Source organism: Lagopus leucura, unplaced genomic scaffold (assembly GCF_019238085.1).
Source record: "Lagopus leucura isolate 7727_CA_CO unplaced genomic scaffold, USGS_WTPT01 Super-Scaffold_806, whole genome shotgun sequence".
Classification (NCBI taxonomy): domain Eukaryota; kingdom Metazoa; phylum Chordata; class Aves; order Galliformes; family Phasianidae; genus Lagopus; species Lagopus leucura.
Genome location: NW_024962260.1, coordinates 1,961,384 through 1,989,074, shown reverse-complemented (window position 1 = coordinate 1,989,074; position 27,691 = coordinate 1,961,384). Strand labels below are relative to the sequence as shown.

The 27,691-nt window shown below is 53.4% G+C and overlaps 4 protein-coding genes and 1 pseudogene across 4 annotated transcripts; 2 read left to right on the top strand and 3 right to left on the bottom strand.

The window, feature by feature from the left end:
* Positions 1 to 198: 198 nt before the first annotated feature.
* On the bottom strand, positions 199 to 1,224 carry LOC122176908. Its single transcript, XM_042865887.1, has 3 exons — positions 1,165 to 1,224; positions 302 to 1,022; positions 199 to 212 (listed from the first exon to the last, which is right to left on the bottom strand). The coding sequence occupies exons 1-3, from the start codon at positions 1,222 to 1,224 to the stop codon at positions 199 to 201; spliced, it is 795 nt and encodes a 264-aa protein (XP_042721821.1).
* Positions 997 to 11,305, bottom strand: LOC122176907 (thyroid adenoma-associated protein homolog). Its single transcript, XM_042865886.1, has 31 exons — positions 11,193 to 11,305; positions 10,563 to 10,740; positions 10,400 to 10,486; positions 10,221 to 10,248; positions 10,001 to 10,149; positions 9,791 to 9,913; positions 9,540 to 9,660; positions 9,219 to 9,373; positions 8,888 to 8,972; positions 8,606 to 8,742; positions 8,245 to 8,442; positions 7,493 to 8,162; positions 7,257 to 7,409; positions 7,059 to 7,168; positions 6,830 to 6,990; positions 6,542 to 6,708; positions 6,243 to 6,428; positions 5,965 to 6,110; positions 5,261 to 5,395; positions 5,035 to 5,139; positions 4,688 to 4,888; positions 4,378 to 4,528; positions 3,993 to 4,218; positions 3,684 to 3,920; positions 3,381 to 3,606; positions 3,065 to 3,271; positions 2,635 to 2,873; positions 2,346 to 2,528; positions 1,996 to 2,262; positions 1,726 to 1,913; positions 997 to 1,643 (listed from the first exon to the last, which is right to left on the bottom strand). Exons 1-31 carry the CDS (start codon positions 11,303 to 11,305, stop codon positions 1,372 to 1,374), a joined length of 5,604 nt encoding a protein of 1,867 aa, XP_042721820.1. The 3' UTR covers positions 997 to 1,371.
* A 2,158-nt stretch (positions 11,306 to 13,463) lies between these two features.
* On the top strand, positions 13,464 to 15,396 carry GSC2 (goosecoid homeobox 2). The gene is made up of 3 exons (XM_042865885.1): positions 13,464 to 13,686; positions 14,527 to 14,774; positions 15,237 to 15,396. The coding sequence occupies exons 1-3, from the start codon at positions 13,464 to 13,466 to the stop codon at positions 15,339 to 15,341; spliced, it is 576 nt and encodes a 191-aa protein (XP_042721819.1). The 3' UTR covers positions 15,342 to 15,396.
* A 551-nt stretch (positions 15,397 to 15,947) lies between these two features.
* Positions 15,948 to 22,991, top strand: ESS2 (ess-2 splicing factor homolog). Its single transcript, XM_042866013.1, has 10 exons — positions 15,948 to 16,108; positions 16,225 to 16,393; positions 17,375 to 17,470; positions 18,055 to 18,221; positions 18,934 to 19,051; positions 19,471 to 19,604; positions 19,738 to 19,840; positions 20,649 to 20,758; positions 21,652 to 21,767; positions 22,289 to 22,991. Exons 1-10 carry the CDS (start codon positions 15,968 to 15,970, stop codon positions 22,572 to 22,574), a joined length of 1,440 nt encoding a protein of 479 aa, XP_042721947.1. The 5' UTR covers positions 15,948 to 15,967; the 3' UTR covers positions 22,575 to 22,991.
* Positions 22,992 to 23,006: 15 nt separating this feature from the next.
* On the bottom strand, positions 23,007 to 27,622 carry LOC122176905 (annotated as a pseudogene).
* Between the last annotated feature and the right edge of the window lie 69 nt (positions 27,623 to 27,691).

Sequence of the window (27,691 nt, the reverse complement as noted above, 5' to 3'; positions counted from 1 at the left end):
ACCAAACTGCTGCAGCATCGCTGCCCGAAGTGGATGCAGAACCTCACTCCGGTGTTGGAAATGGGATCGGGAGTCCCAGCACGGATTGGGAGCTGCTCACCGTTGTCGTGCGGGGGCCCGGGGCTGCCCGTTCCCAGCGATGCGGGACTCGCCATGGCCTCGAGGCACGGCCACGCCAGCGCGGGGCTCGGCGGGCACTTAACGCGGGGCGGCTCGGGGTTGCCAGGCGGAGGTCCGGGGGCTGCGCCTTGCGGCTGGGCGGCCCGGGGGGCGGCCGGTCCTGGGGCGGGCTGCAGCCTGCTCTCCGCGCCGGGCAGCGGCCGCTCCTCGGGGCCGGGGAAGCGTTCCGGAGCGGGGCCGCGCGGCAGCGGCTCAGGGGCGGCCGCGGGCAGCCCGAAGGACGGGGCGGGCGGAGGGCCGGGCTTGTTGAAGAGGGCGAAGATGTGATGGAAGAGCCGCTCCTGGGGCCGCTGGCGGAGCAGCGGGTGTTTGTCGGCCGCCAGCTCCCGGCGCGCGTCCAGCACCATGTTATGCCACTTCTTGCGGATTTCCTCGGCCGTCCGCCGCACCACCGGGCTCAGCGCGTTGACGGCGGCCGCGATCTCCTCCCACGCGCGTTGCCGGTCCTGCGTGTTGCGGTAGCGGCCGCTCTTGGGGATGAGGATGTCCTTGCGGAGGCTGAACTCCTCCAGGATGAGGAATTTCTCCTCATCCGAGAACTTGATGCGCTTGGGCTTGGCCGCGCTCATACCGCCCTGCGGCGGGGACGGGGGCTCAGGGGTTCCCCCCGCCCCGTGCTCCCGAGTCCTCCGCCCCCGGCTCTCACCTTCCACCGGGCCGGGCCGCCGCGGGAAGCGGATGTGCCGCGTCCTGTTCCGCGCCGGGGCGGAGCCGGTACCGGGGCGGAGCAGCGGGAGCCCCGCGGAGGCCGGCCGGACGCGCTGAGCCCGCAATCTCAGGCAGGGAGAGGCTTCCACGGCGCGGCTGCTGCGGGGCTCTTTATTTGGAATAGAAAACCCGGGCTGGGCGCAAAATACAGCTAAAACACCGGATAAAAAAGGTGGTGGGAGGGCAGCGGGGTAACAAGGAGAGCGCCTGTGCGCGTCCCATCCTCCCAGCCGGACCCCAGCGAGTAGCGCAGGAGAGGAGCGGGCGATGCCGCACCGGTGGCGGTGGGACGGAGCCGCCGCTGTGCCCTGCCCGCTGCTGCTGCTGCTGCCGCATCCAGGCACAAAGGGAGTGGATGCATCCTGCTACCCCTGAGTTCCACCCCTGTACCCGCAGCCATGCTGCAGGAAGCACCCAAAAAACGTCAGGATGCGGCCACGAGAAGCAGGACCCCTCGGTGACATTGCTCCGTGCCCACAGCCATCAGCCGTCCCCATGTGCTTCTCCCTGCTCTGCCGGCACAGTGCTCTGTCGGGGAGCAGGGCCCAGCCCGTGCTGTGCCAGTAGCCCCTGCACCAGAGCCAGCTCCTGCTCCAGTTCCTGGGCACCACAGTCTAACCCCAGCACAGCTCCATGCTCGTCACCCAGCACCCGGAGCACACGGGCAACCAGCTGTGCCCTCACCAGCAGCAGGGCCAAGGCAGCACGCAGCACGGCACAGCCCAGCGCCTTCATCCAGCAGCGTGCAGCTGATTCTGCAGGGAGAGTAACAGAAGGTCCAGTGAGCACTGGGCTGTTTGGGACCACAGGTTTCCCAGCCCAGGGCTGCCACCATACCGTGGCTCCATCGCTGCTGGCAGTAGTGCAGGTCCTGCAGCACACCGGGGCCTGCAGCCTGCAGCCAGTGCAGGGCAGAGCTGGGAGCCTTCTCCAGGAGCTGCAGCAGGAAGGGCAGCAGCTGCTGCGCCAGGGCAGCTGGCTCTGCAAACACATTGGGCTCATCCTCCTTGTACAGGCTGGGGGGGCTGCAGGGGAGCAGTGGGGACATAAAACCTCTTGCCACCCAATGCTCCTCCCTTCCCAACCCTTGCAGGGGGCTGTACTCACATGTCAGCCTCCAGGTCCTCTATGATGGCCCTCAGGTTGGGCTGGGGCAGGTGCTGCAGCAGTGAGCTGAAGGTCTCGGGGTGATGCCCAAATTCATCCAGGAGGAGCTGTAGGAGGCTCAGCAGCCCCACATTGCCCTGCACAAAGATGCAGCCATCTCCTCCTGGCTGCCCCCGGCCATGCTGGACTAGGCTCACAAAGCCTGCAGCCTCATGCCGTACATCAGGGTCCTCATCTTGCAGGAGGTGAATGCTCATGTTTATCACCCTGCGGAGGAAGGAAAGCATTGCTGCATGCCCAGTGGATGCAGTAGAGGAGGGAGCACACATACAGGGCCGCTCAGGACCTACCGCAGTGCCACAGGGACGAGCCAGGGGCAAGAAGCCCCCCGGCATTGCTGCAGCATCTTGGTGCCTGCTGTCTGCAGGGAGCACGCAGCAGCCAGCCGCAGCACCTCATCTGCCACGGGTCGGCCACACGCCTCCAGCATCGTGCACCACCGCTGTACCAGCAGGGCATTCTCAGCCCCAAACCTGAGTGGAGCAGAGGAAGTGGTCAGACACAGCTCCTGGCTTACGGACCACCTGGAGGTCACAGGATCCAGGCACAAAGCCCAGGGCTCTGATCCCACAGCCCTACCCCACAGTGAGCAGCAGGCTGGCAGCACACAGCGCCTGGGAGAGGAGCTCTGGACCAGGGCGCTCCGTCTCCATCACAAGGAGCAGTATTTCCACACATGCTAAGGCAGAGCCCTGGAGCTTCTGGGAAGCTTCCCGAGACCAAGATGGGCAGCTTCTGCAAAGATGCATCAGAGCTTCAAGGTACAATCTCAGGAACTCTTTGTTCCCTCTGTCTTGCAGCACTGACTGTAAGTTCTCCTGGTCAACAATAGGAAAGAATGGACAAGGTCAGTACTCCCCATCAGCAAAGCCCTCAGAAACGCTGTCCTGAGCAGCACCTGAGGGTACACTGAAGCTGTGCCTCCTCCCAAGAGGTCAATGAGGGACAAGGGGGGACCACTGTGCATTAGTGTCCCACTTTGGATCTGTGATTTTGAGCCCCACTGTACCAGCAGTGTCAGATGGAGGGCCCTTTCTAGCTCCTCGCATTCTGCTCTTTTCCCATCGGTCACCCAGCTCAGCACAGCAAGGTGGACATCGGGGTGTGGATGTTGCAGAAGTGAGCAGACAGTGTGGATTCTCTTGCTGTCAGCCTGTCGGGCTGCCTCACTGCAAGCAAAGCGGGCCATAGTCTGGTGGAGAATAGCTGCACCCACCTGGTGGGAAACAGAGACCTTCTCTCAGCGCTCTGCTCCTGGGCACAGGACAAGGATGGGCTCCCACCTCCCATGCCCTAAGCTTTACAGCAGGGAACAGGAGCAGTACCTGCAGCTCAGCACAGCCCGGCTCCCTGCCCAGTTTGAGGTTGCCCAGCTCAGCACTGACAGCATCCCAGATGCTCTGTGTGAAGCTGGGGCTGAGGGAACTGGGCAGGAGGGCGAGCACCTGGAGGAAGGCGGCACGGACAAGTGGGCAGCGCTGGGCAGGGCTGAGCAGCCAACCCTGCGCCTCCAGCTGCAGGGCCACGGGATGCAAGGCCTCAGCAGGCAGCCTGTGGGGACACAAACCCTCACCGTGGGGCCCAGACAGAGAGGCACCACAGCCATGGGGCAATGCAGGGTCACTCACCCGTCGGTGCCTGGGTGGGGGGCCAGCAGTGCCTGCATCTGCAGCAGGTGCCCGTGCAGGGTGTTGTGTGAGCTGATCCCCCCAGGTGCAGGAAGCTGCTGGGCCAGATGCAGAAGCAGAGCCGGGCGCTGGGGCGGTGGGACGACAGGAATCAGAGCTTTGGCAGCCATGGCTCGCACGGCATAGATGGGGCTCCCTGCCAGCTCCAGCAGCGGCTCCAGAAAGTGAGTGGAGGGACTACGGAGTAAAACAGGCACAGTGTGGTGACACGCCGAGGAGTGAACATCTACTGCCAGCACTCTGCCTTACCCGCTGGGGTCATCGGGGCCAGGCTGCAGCTGTGCCAGCAGTGTGAGGATGGCGTGCAGTGCAGGACGCAGGTGAGGTCCCCCTGGCACAGCTGCTCCCAGCTCGGCCAGCAGCACAGCACCCAGCTGCGGGTGCTGCCCTAGGAACGCGGGCAGGCTCAGCCCCTCCACCAGGCAGCCCTCAGCACTGCTCTGCTTCTGGCCCAGCAGCCGTGTGGTGAGAGCACCTGTGGGGAGAGAGCACATCAAACACTCCTGAAGGGCAATGCCACGTTCCAGTCCTGGGATCCACCCAAAAGAAGGGATGAGGATGTGCACCCGTGCTTTGGAGTGCAGTTCTGGTTCCTGTTTCCCCATGGGCACCGCTGCAGGGCTGGGGTACTCACTGAAGAGCTGGATGGCCGCATTCCTCATGGCCCAGCAAGGTGAGCTCAGTCCCTGCAGTGCCAGGGCCACCATTGGTGTAGCATGCCGCAGCAGCGCAGTGCCCAGCCCTGCACCACGCACCAATGTTTGCAGCACGTGCAGGGCACACACCTGAAGAGAGTGTGTGGAGCTCAGCTGTGCTGCACCAGGCACCAACAGCCTCATGCTGCAGTAGCCAATGCAGACAGATCCCTCTGAGGGGCTCTGTGCAGACCACCCCATTCCCAATCTAGCTTTCATGGCAAAGGGATCAGTGTGCACTGCAGTCACCTGTGCGAGGTCAAGGGTTTGGTCCCAATCCTGTGGCAGGGCCATGGCGGCCAGTCCCAGCAGTGTCTGGATGCAGCGGGTCAGAAGTGGACGTGCCTGGGCGGGGTTTTCCCCACTGACAATGCAGAGGAAGAGCATGGGGAAGCCGGCAGCACGGCGCGTTATTGAGCTGCTCCGGGGTCCACTCAGTGCTTCTAACCCCTGAGAAACAAAGCCCATCCAGACCGGTGAAACCTGCCTGGTGGAGCCCGCAGCCTCCCTGCAGGGAGCAGCCAGCACCACCCTGCAGGGCTGGAGGATATGGATGCTGGAGATGAGTGGAACGCAAGCAGGAACAGGCACAGTACCTGGTCCAGTATAATCTGCGGGATCACCTGCATCTCTGTATCGGGGTGGTTTAGCAGAGCAGCGCAGAACTTGGTGAAGCCCATGCTGCAGCCTTCCACTGCTCCCTAGGGCAGAGTGATGTCAGGACTCCCTGCTCTCCACCCTCCCACAGCCCCCAGGGCTGCAGGATGGATCAGGAAGGGTGGGAGAAAGGCCGAGCTCACCCCAGGCAGGCCATGTGCTTACCCAGTGCCGGCACCGCAGCAGGATCTCTTGGAAGACTGTTGCAGCTGTCTGCAGGCTGGCAAGGGGCAGGAGGTGCTTTGTTCCAGGGGATGACAGCAGCAGCTCAGCCAGGCCTCCCAGCAGCAGCCCGACTTCCTGGGGAGAGCCAGGGTGTGGAGGAGGCAACAGAGCTGCCCAACAATTCTGTCCTCCCTATGCCCACCGTGGCAGAGCTGCCCAGCAAGGGCTGCTATTGCTCAGCCCATGACCACCAAGATGCTTTTGAGCACACAGCCTCTGCAGCATTTTCTCAGCCTGCTGCAAGCCCTGCATAGCAGAAATGTTCTTTTTCCAGGCTGCTGCTGGGCAGGCTTTAGGTAAGAGGCTGTGATGGGTGCTGTCAGAAGGGAGCTGTGACAGGTACCTTCAGTGCAGCTCAATACAGCTGCAGGGCTGTGAGCAGGGCTAGCCCAGCTCCTGCCCAGCTGGGCATTATCAGTGCTGGGAAAGCAGCTGAGCTATAAAAGAGCAGTGAGGAAGGGGCGGGGGGGTTTGCTTTTGGAGATGGAAAGCTGCAGTCTCTCCATCTTTTGTCTTCCTCTCCACTTCCCAGGAGAGAGGCAAAAGCTATGGTAGCCTCCAGGTAAGTACACTGCTCCTCTGCCCCATCACCAGTGAGGGTAGATGCCCAGCAACTGGGCTGTACCATGGGGAGATGCTCCTACCTTCACTGACACCCAACAGCAGGTCAGGATCAGACTGTGCTCCTCTGACAGCAGAACTGAGTCCTCTTCCTCCTCCCGTTGGCCCTTCCCCAGCATAATGAGTGAGCCAATTGCATTCCCCATGTCTGCAAACGATGGAGCAGCCACTGCAAAAGGAAGCTTCATCTGAGCCTTAAGAAAGGTTGCTCCTGGCAGTGTGGAGGACTGCTGGAGATCACAGCTGAGTCCAAGATAGCAGTAATAGAGGTGAAGATGGCTCCTTGCAGGGACTCTCTCACCTTGCTGCTCAGCTTCAGGCCCCTGCTGGCTCTGCAGAGCCCCCAACAGCAGGGAGGTGATGTCCCTTGCAGTGCCCACCAGGCTGCTGAGCAACTCCTGCCAGCCTTGTGCTGACTCTGCTGTTTGCATGCAGGTGACCACCTCAGGCACCTGTAGCAGGCACCTCCGCAGGGCTGCAAGCACACCTGAACAACACCCATCTCATGTTACAGCAGGGCTTGGGGCCATCTGACATTCCCAAAATGAAATGTATGGCTGGAGAGGGAAAATGGAGCTCCTCCAGAGCCCAGGCACGCACCATGCATTGGTGCTATGGCTGCTGCCTGCAGCAGGTTCTGTTGAGCTGTGGCAAGCTGGGTCTGCAGTACCCACAGCAGGTGTTGGGCGAAGTACAGGCTGCGGTTTGTCAGTGTCTGGGCTGTGTTGGCCTCCAGGCCCAGGAGCTTCAGGGTGCTGCTGTCTGACCTGGAGCAAGAGGTGGACGTTGACGGTGTGCAGGCCCCAGCCCTACTTTGCCTCCACTGTTGCAGAGCCAAAGCAATTCTTTAGGCTGCCAAGAGTTGCCCTGCCCATCCCACGCTCGTACTTCTGCAGGATTGTCTTCATAAGCACTGCTCCGACTTCGGCCTCCTGCACGCGGGGGCTGCTGAGGGCATCCTGGGCCAACTGGAGCAGTGCTGGAGTGAGGGTCTCAGGGAATGGTGCGGGGAAGTAGCGGATGAGCAACTCTGAGGCCATGTCCCTGATCTGCCAGAGGAGGAGAGGTGAGAATGGGGAGATGGGTTGGGGGGAGTAGGGCAGCAGGTGGCACCCACCTCGTTGGTACTGTCCTGCAGGCAGCCCAGCAGTGCCAGCAGGTTGGGCTGGGAAAAGAAGTCCCAGCAGCCACTCTGCCTGGCATGGGCCAAGAGCGTGGCCATCGTCCCTGCAAGGATGAGGATGAAGGCGGTGAAATAGGGCAGAGGAACAGCCCGAGAGCCCAGGGGTGGTCTGGCTGGGGTGTCCCTACTCACGTGGGGGCTGTCCTTTCTTCCTCTCAGGGCTCCAGGTGTCTGTACAGGTCTCCAGAATGGCCGTCAGCAGGAGCAGAGCCGTCTTCTTCCTCTGGTAGTTGGCCCAGGGGGTGAGCGAGGAGATGCAAAGCTGCAGCAGCCACTCCACAAAGTCTGCAAATGGAGAACCCAGCACCGTGGCCACCTGCCTGCCAGGCCCCTAGGGCTGTGCAGAAGTGCTATGGTGGCCATCTCACCTACAGCCCGTGCCAGCTGTCCCACTCCCTCGCCCCTTGGCTCCTTGGGGTCCTTCCCCCGCAGCCGTGCCAGCGCACCGTCCCGCAGCCGCCCCAGCACCTTCTTCAGGGCTGCCTGCAGCAGCTGCCGGAAGGCAGAGGTGTGGCAGTTGAGGTTGAGGGGCAGGAACTCCCGCAGCAGACGCTCCTCAGCGCCTGCCAGGCTGTGCCCGGGGCCACCGCACAGCAGTCCCAGTGCTGCCAGCCGCACTCCTTCCTCACGGGCACACAGGCAGGCCTGCAGCCGTGCTGCCTCCTCAGCCCGCAGCGCTGTGACCCCAGCTGTGCTCCTCTGCACCCGCAGCAGTGACACCCAGGCCCGCAGTGCGGCTGCGTCCGCACCACTGAACTGAGCGGCCAGCAGTGTGCCAGCAGCTGGGAGCTGCCGCAGCGTCCAAGGCAGGAGGTGGTTGGTGGCGTTGCTGTGCAGGATGGGCAGGGGTGAACGCAGCGCCTGGCTGAAGAGTGGCAGCCAGTGCTGTGCCCAGAGCTCGGCCTGCTTGTCACCCTGCCCCTGGGAGCACTGCTGCTGAACCAGGGCCCTGTACAGCTCGGCGGCCATGGGGCACAGGTGGTTGGTAGCCAGGCAGTTCAGGAGGTGCTGTGGCAGCATGGGGCAGGCATCCAGCACCTATGGGAAAGGCCATGAGCACCCGATGAGCCACCTCTACCCACTGCATCGCTAATAGGGATGCAACCTTGCCATCCCCTACCTGCTGGCTGCCCACGTAGGGAACAATGGCACACAGGGGCACATATCTGGCCTTGATCTGCCACGGCATTGAGACCGCCCTCTGCAGCATCTGTTGGTAGAGGGGTCTCTCCTGGTCCTTAAAATGCTGGCATTCCAGGTGGTAGATCTCCACCAGGAGTCTGAAGGAGCTCTGGATGAACTCAGATACACCCTCCACCTGGGGAAGGATGGAAACCAAGGTTTCCCTTCTGAATTCCTGCTTTAGAAGAGACCCTGTCGCCACGTACTTCTAAAAGGCAGCCATGGGTTAGGGAGCCGGGGATGGCAGGAGATGGCTCATCTCATTGCAGCAGTGCTGGGGGTGCCCTCTCCAGCCTTACCGGGGCTTCGGCATTGTCCCATAACAGCTGAGTAAGCTCCTGCAGCAGCTTGGCATCCTTGGCCAGGAGGCGGCTGCCCTGCAGGTGCCAGAGCTCAGGAAGGTTCTCCTGGACACGCCGCAGCCACAGCACCAGCACTGGAAGTGGACAGGCCCCAATGCTGAGCTCAGCTGGGCTGTGGGGCTCAGGGAGCCATCAGCCCAGACAGATACAGCCCAGGGGGGATGGCATTCTATGGACTGGAGAAGCACTGGCAGCCCCACCAGCAGGTTTGTCTCCTACCTTGGAAGCAGTGGTAGTGGCAGTCTTTCTGCTCCTTGCTCAGGGTGCACACGGTGGGAAAGAGCACATCCAGCAGCAGGCAGGCCTGCAGAAGCACAGTGGTCAGTGAGCAGGCAGATGGGGACTTCCAAGGGAAAAAAGCCTCAGTACAAAACAGGAGAAAGCTTGGCATCCATGTGAGCTTTCTGTGACTGCCTAGCAGCCCTCAGCTCCGGGAGAGCAGCTCAGCTTTTGCTGTGTGATGCAGAGCAGGTTGCTGTGTCAGTAGTGACTTTACCCCAGACTCCCACTGCTGGGTGAGGGGCTCTGACCCTGGAGTAAGCCCTCATACCTGGCAGGTGCTGCCCTCCAGCTGGCTGCAGAGGATGTCCGCACGGCAGCATGTCAGCAGTCCCCTGCTCAGCACCAGCCTCTCCAGCCCATCTGACTCTGGGATGCTGTGAGCCTCCACCATCAGCTCCCCAACTCTCAGCTCCCCTGCACCTGCTGGGAAATGGCTGCATTAAATGGGACAGAGAACCAAACTCCACCATCCATCCACTTGGTGGCCCCTGAGAGTGGACACAGCAGCAGAACTCTCACTGACGGTGAGCGTCCTGTTCCCTTTCAGTCCCTTTGCTGAGGCTCTTCCCAGTGCCATCGTAGCACACACCTCTGTCCACGAGCTGGAAGAGGGCGAGTGCAGCTCTGGCCCCGCTCTCAGGCTGTGGGGCTGTATTCAGCAGCATGCTGAGTGCCGTGCCTGCCAGCAGCCGCACATCCTTGCTCAGGGCCTGGACACAGAAAACAAATGCACGTCTCTAGCCTCTATGCATTATGTGGGCAACTACAGAGTATCCCTCTGATGCTCTAATGTTCCACTGGGGACATCAGTTGCCCCTGCAGCACCAGGACCGCATGCACCTTCCCTGCCACTGCCTCCAGCAGCAGCCCCAGGATGCGCTGCAGGGCTTCATTCTTTGCTGCTGCACTCCACACCAGTGGGGCCACATCCTTTGGCATCATCTGGAAGAGCTGGAGGCAGGCCTGGAGGAATGGAGGGGACAGTGAGGATGGCCTCCAGCACTGCTCACCTCCAAAAAACATGCATGCTTTCCTGAGGCAAGCTCCCACCTTGACAGCCAGGCAGCTCCAGGTGCCACTTGGTGCTGCTTGGCCCTGCAACACGTAGCTCAGGGTGCAGGCCAGGTGCTGCAGGAGTGGGGCCAGGTTCTGCTGCCAGTGGTGACGTCCCAGGCTGCTCTCCTCTATGAACATGCATACTGCAGGAGGGGGACAGTGTCATCCGTGTCCCTCCCAGGGATGGGCAAGAGGTCAAAGAGTAGCAACTGACCTGCCTGAAGGTCCTCAGAGGACAGCACCTGGAGGGCAGAGGGACAGGCACCTTTCACACCCCACATAATGCATGGGGCAGAATCGCCTCCAGAGCTCCCATAACCAGCTCCCTTCCACAGTGACCCCAAAGGCAGGGGACCAGGGGCACGGTGGCATCCACATGCCAGCTGTTCTCACCTCTCCGTGCGGTGTCAGCCTGGCCAGCAGCGTGCCCACCTCCTGCGCCAGCACAGCCTCATGGCCCACGGCCAGCTGGGTCACAATCTGCTGAGAGACCCCCACTCAGCCCACTCAGCCCCAGAAGGACCCTAAGGATCACTCATAGGGGGCCGTTACGGACCTGTTCCAGCTTCTGGAAGGCGCTGGAGCTGCCCGCTGCCTCCAGCTGGAAGGCCAGGACACAGCGCAGCAGTGGTCGCACCTCCGTCTCGCCCAGCGCCCGCAGCTCCTCCCCCAGCTCCCGTGCCAGCTGCAGGGCCTCCTCCAGATGCCTGTCCCGGCACCGCTTGGCTGTGCTCCTGCAATGGGATGGAGACGAGGTGGGGTGCACGGGGCTGGTTTGCCGTGGGAGTACCTTGGTGGAATGGAGCTTAGCATGGGTGCATCCCAACTTGTTAGAGCTGGAGTGCCCAAGCTCGGAAGGGGTTGGGGTGGGGATACCCGGGCTGCAGGAGGGTTGTGCTGGGGATGCCCCTGCTTAATGCGGTTGGGGATTTGGGTTGGGCGAGGGCTGCTCCATCTCCATTGGGGATGCACAGGACGTGACCCAGCTTGTTGTGGTACGGATACCCAGACTAGACTTGAACTCAGCTAGGAGTGCCGCAGCTCCACGTGGTTGCCACGCTCCCATCTCCCCCACCCGCAGCCCGCATAACAAACGCGGGGAAAAGCGCCCCACCACGGGCTCCCCTTCACCCCGAAGCGCCGTACCCCAACCCGCGCTCCAGCCGCCCGGCCCGGCCCTGCTCACCCCGCGAACTGCCGCAGGCATCGCACGCAGCACAGCACGGCGGGGCCCGGCCCGCACCGCCCCGCATCTCCGTAGAACGCGGCGCAGGCCCGCGCTTCCCGCTCGGCACCCATGGCGCGGCGCGGAGCGGAGCGGGCGGAGAGGCGGCCCCGGGGCACGCAGCCGCGCCGCAGCGCCCCCTAGCGCTGAGCGGCGGAGCTCCATCCCGCGGCGCCGGATCCTGAGCTCGGGGACCTTCAGAGCGCAGCCCCTGCCTGCAGGGAGCGGGAGGGGATTTCTGCCGTTTCCCCCTAGGATTTTCAAACCCTCGAAATTCACTTTTGACAAGCGAGCGGCTAAAGCAGATTAACCTTTTTGCTAATCTTCTATAATGGCTTTGGAATCTCCTTAACCAATAAGGAAATGATAAGAGCCCGTTTCTTTTCTTTTTATCTATATCTATATTGTCCTTCCTTGTCTGCATTTTTTTTTCCTTCTTGTTTTATTTTCCCTTCCTTTTCTAACATGAAATGGCCCAGATCCTATCGCCCACAGCTGCCGTAAACACAACATCGGTAATCCCTTCCTTTATTCCTCTCCGGTAACAGGGGGCAGAGAGGTGTCTGCCGATTGGGATTGATTACAGCAGCTATCAAAAGTCTCCTTTGTAAGATCTGGATCCTAAATCACATAATTCTTTGATAAAAGAAGCATTACCGGTCCATTTTCTGAAGTGAAAGGTATGGGAGAAATGGAAAAAAAGCAATCAGTGAAGGCACTAATAGGCAGGGATGGGCAGGGAGCGGGGAAAGGCCCTTTGTTAAGGATGGGGAACGGGGATTAATCTGCTTCAGCCATATGATTAGTACAGCTGAGAGCAGAACGGGTCTGATTTGGGGAGCAGGACCTGGCCCCACACTGTACTCATGCCAGGGCTGGGAGCTGGGGGTGGGTACCAGCAGGCCACAAGGAGCTTTTCCCCTTGTATTGAATTGGTTATAATTTATCTTACAAATTCAATAGCCAAAAGAGAAGCAAAATAGAGGGATGGAAGAAAAACTGCTGACATTTGATGCACAGCAGTTTCACAGCTCTCACTGCCGTGTCGCTGGCACCACACTGCCCTGCCCACAGCACCCAGCAGCACCATTCACCAGGTGGCTTTCCTGCACCTTGCTGCAGACCTTGGCTTGCACATCTCTACAGGGCAAGAGAACTCGGGTTTAAGCAACCTGAGCTCAGCCCTCTCCTGCAAGACTGTGTCCCCAGGCTGCTCATCTTGCTGGGCTCAGTGCGGGCACCCATCCCTTCCATGGTAATTCCCAGGGAGTGTTCAGTCCTGGTACCACGTCCTCTCCACACTGTGAGCAGGACACATCCAACATGCCTCCCCACGGGCAGCTGAGAGAGAAGTGCTTGCGTGCCACCAAGATGTGCCACTGAACTGTACCACCAAGCCAGGCCACCAATATGCTGCGAATGGCCATCATCTAATTTATTAAGGGATTTGAATCCTTACCAAGAGCATGCTAGATGTGAAGCATCTGTATTACTGTTCTGATTATGGCAATGAAGGTGGGGGAAAAAAGAAGAGAAAATACAATTTCTCTGCTTTCAGCAGAAAATAAGACAACTTTTGCAGAGAGTTCTGGTGCAGCTAAAGGCTATGCTCTCATTAAAAATGACCTTTTATTAAGCTGAGCTCTCTTCTCTCTCATATTGTATGATATGACAGCTCTCTTTTGATGGGAAAGCTTTCATTTGGCCAGAGAAAGGGATAATTTGCTTCTTGTAAGGAGTTAATCCTCCAGTCCATTTCTGTGCTGGGGATGGCTGTCCTCCCCCTGCCCTGCACCAGAGGCTTCGGCACAATGGAGATCATAACCACCTCAAATCTACACCTGAGATGGAGAAATCAGATTTCCTTCTTGAGTCATTTTTGTGGGATTAGCTAAATCTTAGATCCACACTAACCCTTCACAAAGCCAAGATTAGTTAGAATTTATTTTATTCACAAGGGGGTTTATGGTTTTCTTTCCAAAGGGATTATATCTCTCTCTATATATAGGGTAGCTTCAGGCATGAAGCAGCCAGGTTAGAGGGAGGAAAAGTGTGTGTGTGTATAAAATAAAAACTCTGCTGCCAGAATGACCGTCACTTGAAACTCTGGGACAGCGCAGGGACTCTGGGCAGCCTCACTGCTCTGCTTTCAGGGCTCGTTAACACTGCAAGACCCTGCAGAGAGCAGACCCTGCTCAGTGTGAGCTTCTACTACCACTGGCCCAGCCAAGGATGTCTGCAGAGCCCACGCTGGATGCCAGCTCAGGCAGGAGAGCTGTGCAGTGCTCGTTCAGCATTGAGAACATCCTCGCCAGCCCGGCAGAGAGGAGTCCCCAGGTTCTGGTTCCACTCTGTCTCCAGAGCATCCTGGACTGTGTACCCAAGGGGCTGTGCGAGCTGGAGGGCATTGCCCTGCAGGACGAAGAGGACGAGGAGGAGGAAGAAGAGCTGGAAGGTGCGGCTTGTAGCTGCTGCTGCTGCTCCCACACGGGCACACGGCCTCTGCAGGACCCTCCAGGTTGGCTGGGTGAGTGACTGGGGCTCTACGTGCTGCAGTTTGTTTGCTGGGTGACAGTGCAGTGTCCAACCTGCCACAGTGCTGGGTGCTTTTCTCTGACCTCAGCTCTGGTGAGGAGCTGCTGAGTCTGCTGTTAGCAGGGCTTCTGAGAGCTAGCACCCTCACCAGGGTTTGAAATCAGCAGGTGCTTTTTGTTACCAAGTATTGCTGCTTTATGGTAAAGCACACAGAGTGGCAGTTCAGGGTAGGAGCTCTGCAGAGAGCATGGGCTCCATGGTCATGCTGACAGAGCTCCTTTGCACCACCTGCTCTTGGGAATCTCACTTGTCCTTTCAGGGAAAGGTGGGAGGATTTTTTTGCTCTAGCAAAAATCTAGCAAATCTACATCTAGCAAAGTGGATGCATTTAGCAAAAGAAAATAAAAGAAAAATAGAAAACCTTAATTCGTGGTTCAAAAGCATCCTGAAAGTTCAGAAATACTCCGTGTTATGAAGGAAAAACAACTCCTAACCATGCTGTTAAGTTTCCAAGTCATTTTCTGGAGCTTGCCCACAGCATCACAGGTAAGTGAACAAAGAAAACAACACTAGTGCTCCCCACCTATATGCTTCTTTCCAAGTGACACTCTGGGCCCTTCTCCTGCTTGCACTGTGATCATACATCTTTCACCCATGCAAGCTGTACTCCGTCCACGCAATGAGCGCAGATGCAGACAGTGCTCGATGCCACTGTATTTCAGCTGCTCATCCCCAGAGCTGACCGTCCCCCTCCTTGCAGACACCAGGTTCCCTTGGCCCATGCGACTGCTCCACTCGGCGGTCAGAGGCTGCAAGAGCCCTCAGGGCAGCCCCAGCGAGCTGCAGGCCTTCCAGCAGATCCAGCGCAGGACACGCCGCCATCGCACCATTTTCACCGAGGAGCAGCTGCAGGCCCTGGAAACACTTTTCCACCAGAACCAATACCCGGACGTCATCACCAGGGAGCACTTGGCCAACCGCATCCACCTGAAGGAGGAGAGGGTGGAGGTGAGGTGCTGGGAGGAGCTTTCTCCCTTCTGCTCACTGTAACTCCAGGAGAACAAAAACTGGGGCACGGTACTGTCTTTCTGGGGAGCTGCAGACCCAGAGTTCGGAGTCTTGTTGTAAAAAACATTCTTGGTATTTTGGGTATTTGATTAAATGTAGATGAAATGTCAGGGGGATTTTTGTCACTGAGAGGGTGGTGAGGCCCAGGCAAAGGCTGCCCAGAGAGGCTATGGATGTCCCATTCCTGTTCAAGGTCAGGCTAGATGGGGCCCTGGGCAACCTGATTTAGTGGTGGCAACCCTGCCTGTAGCTGGTGGTTGGAACTAAGTGATCTTTGATGTCCCACAAAGCTCAAGTCTTTCTGCGATTCTATGATACCCCAGTGCCAGTCTGCATAGCCCAAGGGTATTCCTGCCTAACCAACACAATGCAGACGTTCTTTTCTCATTTTACACTTTCCAGGTCTGGTTTAAGAACCGTCGAGCCAAGTGGAGGCATCAGAAGAGAGCATCTGCCTCGGCAATGGTCCTTCAGGGCAGCGCAGAGCCGCCCAAGGAGAGCTGCTAACGGCCCTGCGGGAGGGGAGCAGCGGGGCCGGGCTTCAGGGAGCGGGATGGGTGAACGCAGGCGGGGCTCCTCTGAAACCCGGTCTGTGTGCTGAGCCCTGTTGAAGTGATGTGGCTCTCAGATGCTGAAGCGAGCACGAAGCCGACAGGTGGTGTGGGGACCGTGCCTGTGCTGTGCACGTGAGCCCCGGCCGGGATCCCCGGGCTGCGCTGCTTGTGTTTGTGTCAGCTCTGCTTTATGAACACGTGCCAATGAAGGCTGTTCTCAGCACTCCGTGGCTTTGAGCTCCGTGGCTTTGAGCTTCGGGGCTCCCAGGACGAGGCGCCTCGCCCCAAGCAATGCCGGCCATGCCTGTGCGGGCAAAGACCCGCACCCCACACCACATACACACCTACGGAGCTGCCGAGCCCCGCCCGCGCCCCCCAGGCCCCGCCGCGACTCCGCTGCCCCGGCATCACCGTCACCGGGGCACCGGGAGCCCTGTCCGCTCCTCCCAGCCGCAAGGGGGCGCGCTGACAGCGGCTCCCTGCTCCTCTCCCGGAAGGAGCTCTCCAACTCTTTGTCGCGTTATTATGACGTCACGTCGCGTCGCGTTTGCGACGGCGGCCGAGGAGGGTCAAGGCGTCATGGCGGCCGTTCCTGCGCCTTCCTCCGGAGCTTTGGTGCCCGTCGCTGCCGAGGCCGGCGCCGTGGTCAGGAGCAGGGAGGCCGTCCGACCGGCCGCCAAGCGTCCGAAGAAGATCCTGGATGAGGATGCCTACATCGAGGTGGGCGGCGGGCCCGGGACTCCCCGCTCCGTGTCACCGCGGCCGCTCGCGGCCCGGCCTGTCCCGAACGGCCCAACGAGGGGTCCTGACACGTTCCTGCGATTTTCTGTTTGCAGAGTTTAGAGAATATTATTCAGCGCGATTTCTTTCCCGACGTGGAGAAGTTACGGGCGCAAAAGGAGTATCTGGAAGCTGAGGAAAATGGTGACTTGGAGAAAATGAGGCAAATCGCTATTAAATTTGGCTCCTCCTTGGGCAAATCATCGCGGGACACACCTGTGCCATGTAAGAACCATCTCACCATCGCTGTTTTAACGTTTAAACTGATATTATAGATGATTTCTACAAAACAAAACAGAAAAATGACGTTATGCTTTGACATTTTGTATACCGTGGGCTATGCAAGAGAGAGAAATGGTCTTCAGCTTTTTATTTATTTGTTTGGGTTTTTTTAAGGTAAAAAGCTTTGTATTTAATGTTATCACTCTTATCTAATGTCATACAACAGATTTACATTGCATGGGAATTAGTGTGGCAGACTGGGCAGTAGTCAGTATCTGATGACTGATGTAATATTTCTCTTTGATAGTGTCCAATAATTCCTTCCAGAGAAAAAAAAGCAGTGTGGTAACTGTGTCAGACATATTTTGTCAAGCTCCTGTTTATTAGCAGAGATCACATGCTGTACCTTACAACACTGTACTGTGAGAAGCTTTAGGTTATGTTCTAAATCATCATTACAGTTTTTGGGGTGGAAGGCATGGAAAGCTCATGACAGCCCAAGGTTAATGCAGCAAACATCAGATGCTCAGTTGTGTGTTTGTTTTCACTTTGAGTTTGGGAATTTTTTATGCTGAAGGCCAGTGCCTCACTGAGCTCTTGTGGGCAGTTTAGCTAAGCAGCTTTCTCATAGCAAAAGGACACATCTCACACGGTGAATTCCTTTCCTCCCCTGCTGTGGGAGAAAACACTGAGCTGTGTTAAGGTTGTTAAGCTCACATTGCTACAGCAAATTTGTACACCTGTGACTCTCCTGTGAATTTTTCTCAGCATGGGAATGTCTCAGATGAGAGATGCTGTTTGTTGATGGGAGCCATATTGAAAAGAATGTTTTATAGCCTTTTTACAACTTTTTAATGACATTGTTCTTCTTGTGATTTGTCTTCTGTGATTCATGTTTGGTACCTGACCTGTGATGCAGAATGTCATGGCAAGTGTTCAGTTCTGTGCTCTGGTAACCATGCGAACGTTTTTCTTTGGTCACAGATGTTACCCCAGCCACGTTTGAAACCCCAGAAGTGCATCCAGGTGGTCTCCCTCTGGGAAATAAATCCAGAGCTGGCACTCGAGCTGCAGAGGAAGGTAGGAGAATAATGTTTCTGTCGCTAAATTCCTCAGCAGCACGAAAATATGCTTGTGAACTCTGTCCCCTGGTGAAGGTTAAACATTAGCCAATGTTTAAGCAGTTTCTTTTAACCTTCTAGTAAGTGAAAATAATCAATCTGAAATTGTGTGAATTTTCAATTATAGATCTCTTTAAGGCAGTATGACTTCCTAATGCATTGAATTTGTTGGAAAGTAGTAAATTTCTCCTGTGTCACCTGAAATTAGGGTCAGTAAGCATAGATAGCAGAGGCATAGATATTCGTGTGGCATGTTAGAAATGTCTGCTGGCATCTGGGCACTTGTGTGTTTTCCTTTAACAGGAGTAGCTGTTAGTATGTAATGAATGTATGTGTGAAATGTAGTGAAAGCCTTTCTTTGAAAGTTGGTTATGTTTTCTGAAGTTGTGTCTTTCTGCATGTATACACTTCTTTTTTTTTTCCCCCCTAAGTTTAATTATTAGTGGGTCAGTAGAGAGCTACTCACAGAAGGAACTAAGGCTTGTGTCTCTTACAGAAAGGGAGATATTAACCTTTGTCAAACTTCTTCCCTCTTCTTATTAGGAGAAGCAGAAAAAGATGATAAAGATGCTCTTCCCAATCTGGACAGTTTCTTAGCAAAACACACGAGTGAAGATAATGCTTCATTTGAGCAGATCATGGAAGTGGCCAAGGAGAAGGAGAAAGTCAAGCATGCTTGGCTGTACAGTGCGGAAGAGGAGTATGCCCAGGTAGGGAAATGGCTCCAGCGTCTCTCTGCACTTCCAAAATGACACAAGAGGGAAATGCCCTTTTATTGTATTTTTTTCCTGTTTAATTAAATGGTATATTTTCTTACCATCTGTTTTGTTCAGACTCTGCCAAATGCTTCCATGTCTGTATTCTTATGGAAAAGTTTGAAAACCCTCTGATTAATAGTATAGAAAAAGATTCTGCTCTTTTCTTGCTGCTTGTATCAGCTAATACATTTTCTGGTATGGTAGAATGGTAGAAAGATTCTTTCAAGGCTACTCACTTTAGTTTTGAAGACTGCCTTTGTATGAGATACGTGGCAGATCTTGCTATTCTCTTTTTTCTGGTGATGAAGCATTCAACTTAATTTTGATTAGTAGATGGAAAAAAACGAAAGCTGTTTGAATCATCATTAGTGTTGTCAGAAGGTGTAACAAATAGATACATAATCTTTGTGAGTTTTTTAAGTCTATGGTGCTCACTTGATTTTATACAAGAGCTCATACAGGGTTTTGTAAGCTCACCTATGGGCACAGGATGGTTTCTCAAGTGCCAGTTGCCAGAAGGAGGGAGCTCATGCTTTGCAGGTGCTAAGTACATTAGGACTTGTAGCTGAGCTTGTGATTCAGCTCTTGCAAGTGGTGCATGCTTGATGAAAAGATTGCAGGAGTACGTTTTCAGTCCTAATTTTTTCTTCTCTTGTCCTTTCAGAGACGAAATGAAAACCTGGCACTTCCTTCAGCAGAGCAGCAAGCCCTGGAGAATGTGAAAGCTGGGCTGGAGACCTGGGAGTACACTGCTAGAAACACCCTCATGTATTATCCAACAGGTGAGGCATGCAAGTCGCAGGAGGGCGATCTGTCTAGGTTTGTTGACTCCAGACAGTGCTTATCCCCCTTCTGACAGAACAGCTCTTACTGGTGCTACTGCACTGTTTCTTCTGTGTAGCTCAGAGATGTGCAGCTGTTATAAGAGTCTTCTCCACCCAACCTGCATCATTCTTGAGATCTTGCTTCATTGCCTCTGATTGCAAAGCTGGATCGTGTTCTGTCACTGAACAAGCATTTGTTTTTAGGAGCCATAAATATTTCTGGTTTGTTTCATCTTATTCTTAAGCACTCATTGTCTTCAGTCATTTGCTGCTTCTGCTCAAAGAGCGCTGCTTTGGTTCTGTGGTCGCTTGGTTGCTGTAGAAAATTCTATCATGTTGTAGCTGAGGCCTTTCACAAAGACTTTCTGCATTTCAAGGTGTACCTGATGAGGAGGACACATTTAAGAAGCCCAGGGAAGTTGTCCATCGGAACACTCGTTTTGTGAAAGATCCATTTAGCCAAGCCTTGAGCAAATCACAGCTCCAGCAAGCTGCAGCCCTCAATGCTCAGGTTGGATAATTTTGTTGTTTTTGATCAAAGGCCTTTAAAACAACATAATGGTTGATGATGTGTGTGTGCTGGATACAGATAGCTGGCATCTTTCTCTAGAAGTTGATGAATGACACTGTTTTTATTATTTCAGTACAAACAGGGGAAAGTAGGACCAGATGGGAAAGAGCTGATACCCCAGGAGTCTCCAAAAGTGAATGGATATGGATTTGTGACTACTCCCTCTCCTGCCCCTGGTAAGAGGTTTCTTTATGGCTGTTTTCCTCTTTTCATCTGAATCTGCTTGTGTGTCACAGTTCCATTTTGTTCAGATGTACTGGCTTCAGGATGCTTTCAGTTAGAACACTCTGATTATTTTTCTTCTAGTTCAGATATGGTGTTTGAATTTGTAGCTGCTCCTCACCAACATGGTTTTCCTTTTTTTTTTTATCCCTCTTAAAATGTGAATGTAGTGAGACTTTTCCTCAGAAGCCTGTAGGTGGCATATGGAATGCACCTCTCTTCATCAGTGAAAATGCCTTTTCCAAACAGTGGACAGCCAGATTTTCTAGCCAGTGATTTCATCTTAGAATCTATTCTGTAATTGTAGCTGTTAGGCAAGGTGTAGTCATTGTTTGACACAGACATTTGGTTATTCCATGTCTTAAGTCTTCTATCATTTCCTTGCTTTTAAATAGTTCCACGTATTGAAGGAATTTTCATACAGTATCAAAGGGGAAGATTGGTTCTGTAGAATTAGAAAATGAAAGTTTCACTAAGCAAAAGCATACCAGTGGAAAAATATACACATGGAAAGATCAGGTTGGGCTTTGTAAGCTGGAGGGTGACAGCCACGAGCAGTACCTGGTGTTTAAGATCATGTCTTTGTAATGGGAACGACATGTTAACTTTTCAACACGGGCTGTAGAAGGGCTCAGTTGTGTCTTGAGTTTGCTACATTTCATAATATGGTTCTCTGTGGGTGGATTTTCTGTTGTTTTTGTTTTGTTTTTGCTGACCAAATAGTTAAATACCTTGAGTATGACTTTTAAAATTTGTTTTCAGGTGTGAATGAGTCTCCTTTTATGACATGGGGTGAAATAGAAACCACCCCTTTACGTCTAGATGGATCAGAAACACCGTATGTGGATCGCACACCTGGACCAGCCTTCAAGGTATTTCATAGGAGTCAACGTGTCATTCTTTGGGGCTGAGGGGACATGGACTAAGAAGGGAAAGACAAGTGAGTAACTAATAGATTAGCATTGTTGTGGGATGTGTGACACATCTCTGGGCTGCGTTCCCAGTCCTTGAGACTAATAACCTGTGTTCTGCATGGAGGGTGGAGATGGACATGGCTCCACATGAAAGCTACTTAGTGCAGATATCTCAGGTGCAACACACAGCTGGCGACAGTGAGACTTGAAGTTTGGTGATAGGCCTAGACAAAGGGGCTTTTGGAGAAAGCTGAAGAGATGCCTCATTTCCTTGATTTTAATGTAGGAATGGGTAGAAATCATAATATTTCCCAAGTCTGAGGCAGCTGCATCACTTAAAGGTTGGAAAGGTACTCTGTTAATGACACTTGACCCTGTGTGCAACCTGTCTCCTGCTGGTATCATTGAATGTGAGTTGTCTGAGATTCTTAGTTTAAGAAAAGAGTAATTTTTTGTGCGTGCCTCTGTTTTGTCAGACTTTGAAGTTGTTTGGTTTACCTGCTGTTTAGCAATGCCTTTATTTGCCTGAGAGCTGGCTGGCCATGGGCCAGGCTAGGTAAGACAGAGGTGACATTGTCTGTCTATGAGAGACAGCAGGAGGAAATGCCAGATGTAATGGCTGCTTCCTTGACTGAACTGGTTCTACCATATTTGTTACTTGCAAAGGCAAGTTGAAAATCTCTCTATGTCCTCTCTTGCTTTTATGTAGCAGAAGAGAAGAGTGGGCTGATCCCACTCCTCCCCAGTTTAGATTGTTGTCAGCTGCAATCCAACCATGGAAGTGCTTTGTTTCATTTATACAGTGCTCATACCTACTGCCTTGGCAGGTAAAGTGTGTGATGTATTTATAGATCCTGGAGCCTGGACGTCGAGAGAGGTTAGGACTCAAGATGGCCAATGAAGTGGCAGCTAAAAATCGAGCAAAGAAGCAGGAGGCACTTCGAAAAGTCACAGAAAACTTGGCCAGGTGAGACTTCTCTTGTGATGGAGGAATTGGGGGTGAAATCTGATGAGATTTAAATCAATATATGCAGAAAGGGAGGAATGAGGAAAGTGCTGGAAACATTTTTAGGCATAAAAGAACACACCAAGGGAAGGTGGGTGGTGGTTGTTCCTGGTACTCCCTCTTGTGAGCATTACTGTTCTGCCCTATGCTACCCAGGCGGTGCATCTGGATCAGTGTCTTGCTTCACTGCAAGTAGATGAGACCTGATGCAGCATGCTTGGCTGGCTCACAGGAAGGACGACACAGGCTCAAAGGAAATAAGCAGACAGTGCAGTTTATGTTTAGGAGGGATGTTAGATGTTTCTCTGTTACTTCTCTCTCTAGAGGATCAGGCTGCATTTACTTGCAGGCAAAATGACTTCTGCCAATGGGTCTGGTCAGTGGAGGAAGCGGGCACCAGGTTCTCCCGTGGAAGCATTGATAGCATTCCTGATAAAAAAAATTTTACTGTAAGGTCTTTAAAAGTGTCTTTTCTATTGCAGCCTCACTCCAAAGGGATTAAGCCCAGCAATGTCACCAGCTTTGCAACGACTGGTAAACAGGACTGCTAGTAAATACACCGACAAAGCCCTGCGAGCCAGCTATACTCCTTCTCCAGCCCACACAGGAACTCCTGGTTACAAGACACCAGCAAATGGGCCCCAAACACCCACGACCACCCCACAGTCTAGGACAGTATCTCAGACACCAGTATCTCAAGATACTACATCAATCACAGATAATTTACTACAGCTTCCTAAAAGAAGGAAGGCATCTGATTTCTTCTAAATGTTCTTGTCATCAGCAAGTCAACAGTGAACAGCCCATGCTCAGCTGTCTGCAACGTGGATGTTTTGAACCATCAGTAGTAAGAGGTATCTAGATTCAGCTGCCAGACTGGAAGCCAGCAGTTAGATCTGGGACCAAATCTAGACTATGTAGCTGAAATAGCTTGTGATGTGCTTTATGGAAGACAAGTGTCTCTTGCTGTGGTATAACTTCCCTTTGAACTGCATGGATATGTTACACAGCTGTATCATAAGGATGCTTCCTGCAGTGGCAAAGAAGAATCTGGACTCTTAGCTCAAACAGTGATAATTTTTAAATATCTTTTTTTTTTTCAGATGGCCATGTGTTTGAATACATTTCTATACAAATATGTCTATTTATAAAATATGTTAAGCCTTCCTAAAAGGTTGAACTGGATTTTACTCTTGCTTGTCAAACATTTTTGGTCTCGTCCTTTACAGAAGAGAGGATGTCAGAGAGTCACAGAACTGCAGGGGTTAGAAGGGACATCTAGAGATCATAGAGTACAACTCCCCAGCTAAAGCAGTTTCCCTACAGTAGATTACACAGGGCCACGTCCTGGTGAGACTTGAGTATCTCTAGAGAGGGAGTCTGCACCACCTCTCTGTGCAGACTGTTCTAGTGCTGTCTTGACAGTAAAGAAATTCTTCCCTTCTCAGCCTTCTCATCTCCAGACCAAAGAGATCTCAGGTCTCTCAGCCTTTTCTTGTGCAGGAGATGCTCCAGACCCCTAACCCTTATATACATATATATATACACATCTCTGTCACTCATGGTTGTAGGGGACATCTCTTTAATGCAAGTGGATTTTAAACTGGTGCTTCCCAGTGTATGGTAGACTTGTCAAAAGAAATCTTACTTTGTGAAAAAATGTACCCAGTTCCAGATGTCAATTCACACTTCCTAATAACCTGCAATCTTACTTATTGCGTTCTGCAGCTGGTGTAACAGAAGCTTGAGTGTGAACAGCACTGTGACTCCAAAGAAAGCTTTCCTTTGTGCTTTTGACCAAAACTCTTGGTTATTGCAAACCGTATCAGAGATGGTTGTTCATTCATCTCAGTAGATGAACTTTGTAAAGCAAAAGATGACTATTTCTGAAAGGGCTGGGGGTAGTTGAAGTTGAAAACCAGCAGTTCACAAGCTGGATCAATTTTTAAGAGAATCTGATTTCCTTCACCCCACCTTTCCATCCCGCAGAAAGAAGTTTTGGCTTGCTGATCATGCTCAGGCTTTTCCTCTGCAGTTTTTGGGGACACTCACCCTCTTGTGCAGTGGGCAGAGGGGGTAGGGATTTGGGATTTTGGAGTTTGGAACCACAAGCATCTCAAAAACTTCATTTACATACAACCTCTGAGATGTGTCAGGCTGAAGCAAGTGGAAAATAAGGTCCTCACAGTCTTTAGTCAGGTATTTTGATGCGTGGAAGTCAGTCTTGTATCATTTCTGAGTACACACCATTTTTCTGACATTAGAATCACTAAAGGGCATTAATGCATAGACCATTGTATGCAAAATGACCCAGGCTCCAGATGTCTGAAATCCTGGGGTCGCAAGGAATGTCCTGCAGCACTTCAGGGGCTGCATTTGCCCACAGAAGGTTTTGCTGAGAATAGATCTTCCCTTTTCACCCTGAGACAAATGTTTGGAGAAGTCAAGCCTGACATCTTGACGTTTAAATGTTCTTTGGGAAGGATATTCCCAGATTTCAGGTCTCTGTTAGCTACGTTTAAGTCATGGCAATGCTTGATGGCAGGAGCCAGCTGCTGGAACTTAAAGTGAGCAAAGTTCTCTTTCACAGCTTCTGTCAGCTTGACGTGGCCCAGGAGGTCTCCCTTTACCCCCTGCTCCATAAAGATGTACAATTTCCCTCCTGATACCTCAAAGATCTCAGAGTTTTGATGATTGATGGGTGGTGCAAATGTTCCATCTGTTTCCCTGGGGAGAAATTAGTCCAGGAAGCCCTGAGGCATTCTGTCGTCAATTATCTTTACAGCCACATTGCTTTATAACCTGTTGCAGCAGGCTAATTTCACTGCCATACGAGACTTCTCCTGGTGTGGTGCTCAGGTTGAAACCTTCCTTTCAGTGTTACTTTAGGGGTGTCTTCCACTTCAGTCTTTGGTTTACCAGTTTTAGATTATTATTTTTTTTCCCCACAAGCTAAAATGGAGAAGGAATCGTTCATAATAGTGATTACAAGAAAGCTCCTCCTGAAGGCATTAAACTATTGGAAAATTTTCTTAAGCAACTGAATTTGAGGACTATGGTTTAGTGGTGGCGACGGGTTGATGTGGGCTAAGATTAGTGGTTCCAACCTTAATGATTCTATACTGCTGAAGGTTTCCTGCCGTACCCAATGGATGGAAATCTAGTCTTAGCTCTTCTTGCTGGTTATGGTGAGTTTTCAAAATACTTGTTGGTAGGTTAAGTTTTTTAAATGCTTTCACTGAATGGACCAATGCTCTATGTGTGCTGCTTGGCTTTATGTTCAAGCACAACGATGTATCTGAATTTGTTATTGCAGTCGTGTTTTGAAACCTTTCTGAAGTTGTTTAATTGTTCATGTTTGTATCTCAGGAGGCACACAGGGTTAAGTACTACATGAAGGAGCTCCTGAAGGTGCTGGGAAGCAAAGGATGCTGGTTTTTTTTTTGTTTGTTTGTTTTGTTTTCACAGTGGCTGCGTTCAAGAACTGTTTGTTTCTATTCGCTTGGTGCTTTCCCTTAACTTTCTTTCCTTGGTTCTCTTTCAGCCCCTCTGTTTCGTAGCTCTGATGATTGGCTGCTTCCTGTGGGTTTGGCAGCTGTTATTTTCTTAAACCCTTACTCATCGAGTAAGTTGCATTTTGACTTCCAGCTTCTGCTTTACTTGAGAAGAGTTCACAACATCACTTCTTCGGAACTGATGGGAGGATGGTGGTTTGTGTGTGTGCTGATTGCTTCACTGTAATCGGCCTCGGGGGCTTTTTGCTTTATGTTGGTTTCTGCTTTTTCAAACGTAGTTTTTCAACACCCAAGTGTATGACTTCAAAGCCTTAATGATGAGAACGCAGGGGCTGGGGACAATCCTGCACAGCCCGCCAATGTCATTCTGACAAACATTCTGACTGCCAGACTGGGACTTTTGGTTATTATTCTCCCCCCCCGTCTTTGAACCTTGTAGCTATTTTTTTATAATTAGCCAGAAAGACGAAGAACAGTTTTAACCGTTCTGAGCTGTGGTTGTTGCAGTACAGGCTGACCTCTGGGTGCAAGCTGAGCCCTGCTGGCAGGAAGGCACAGCCAGCTGAGTACACTGCTTGCACCACGCCTGGGCACAGGGCAGCCTGCAGAACACTGGGCAGCTTGTGTAACACTTGGCAGCCTGGAGCTTTGCTATAATCGCACGGCGTTCTCCGCAGGGAATATCCATGGAAATATTTATGCAGCTCTTTGAGCAGTGCCTGTGGATTTCTGTAAGGCTGAGGGTGTTTGGGGCTGTTTTTGCCTTGGTGGAGAGCTTCCTCCTGTGCGGTTTCCACTGCCACTTCCACAGCACCTGTCCCTGGCTGTGACCTTTCCAAGTGACTTTTATAGCACAACTTGTGAGAATAAATTGAGTGATACGACGTCGCTGGGGTTTGTGAGTGCATGAAACGAAAAGGTTTTGCTTTTTTTAGTGTGGAAGTAACCAAGGGCTCAGTTTTTTTCTTCAGGCAAAAGGAAGAAACAACCAACCTATTCTCAGGTGCTGATGGATGAATATAAAGAACATCTATTTACTGATGTGTCCGTGTTTTCAGTGATATTCCTTAAAGACCAACCTGGGTAAACAGCTCTGAAACTTTTAGGTAAAAGGTTTATTTCACAATGTTCCCACAATCTGCTTGTCCCCAGGAAGTGTTCACATCTATGCTAGGGTGTGCTGAAGGCTCTGCTCTGTGTTGCTCTGTCTGTAGTGCAAGCCAATACGAATTGGTTGCCTCTACTCAGAGGCCCTGCTTGACGGGTGATGTGCATACAGAAGCGTTTCAGTTCTCAGCCTTCCCGGCTGGATGCATCCTGGAATTTCTGAGGAGCTGTGCTCGTACCAGGATGTGGCTGGCTCACAGAACAGCACAGATAGAGCCGTGTCTGAGAATGGTTAGGTTTGGTGTTGTGCAATCCGTGCTTAAAAGCTGATTGCATAAGCTACCTTGAGGCATGGGATGGTGCTGGTCCTGTGTCTTCCCTCGAGTGAGTTAACCTGAAATCAGAAGCCTTAGTTCTGATGGATTGAAGGGCGTTTGTCAGAGCTGTAATTTATTTCCAGGGAAATGCTCTAAAGCTGGCTCTGGGAAGGGCTTTGCAGCCAGGCCGTTCTTGCAGTGCTGCTTTGATGTCAGGGCTCTGCTTCCTGCAGTCGTGCACCCTTGCTATCCGCAATGGAGCTGCCAGAACTCTTTGCCAAAACAGCACCTTAGACGGCCAAATCCAATGTGAAAACCCACCTGGGCTATAGCGGGGTTTGATTTATTTTCTCTCAGCATTACTTTGCCTGCTGTGTGCGGGCAGGAGCAGCCAGGAAGGGGGAGGGTGCAGTTAGAGAAAGGGGTAGCAGGAGCGGGGTGCGGGACGCGGGGCTGGGGAGAGGGCACGCGCTGAGCTGAGCGAGGCTGGAGGGGCGGCAGCGGGGACCGGGGGGGGCATTGACAGCCTTTTATTGGTGACCTTGGAACCGCTGCCTACGAGTGGAAAACATCGAGTTGCGTATTTTAATTAAATCTCAGCTCTCGATTTCACCGCCGTTTTAAAAAATATTTGGAAAAAACCACACCGCCTAGGAGCAAAGCCCCGTCCATCCCGACGCGAACCCCGCAGCGCAGCCTCCTCCCCCCGCTCGAGGCCCCGACGGCGCGCCCCTCAGCCTCCGACCCCGGGGGCGGGGCTTACAAGGAGGGGGGCGCCGAGCCCCGCCCACCGCGCCGCCGATTGGTCGAGAGCCGCGCCGGAGGGAGGGGGGGCGTGGCGGCGCGGGGGAAGGCGGCGGGGAGGCGCGGCCGCCATCTTGTGCGTCGCCGGAGCCAGGCGAGCGGCCCGCAGCGTGGCGCCGCCCGACCCCCGCGCTACCCCCGC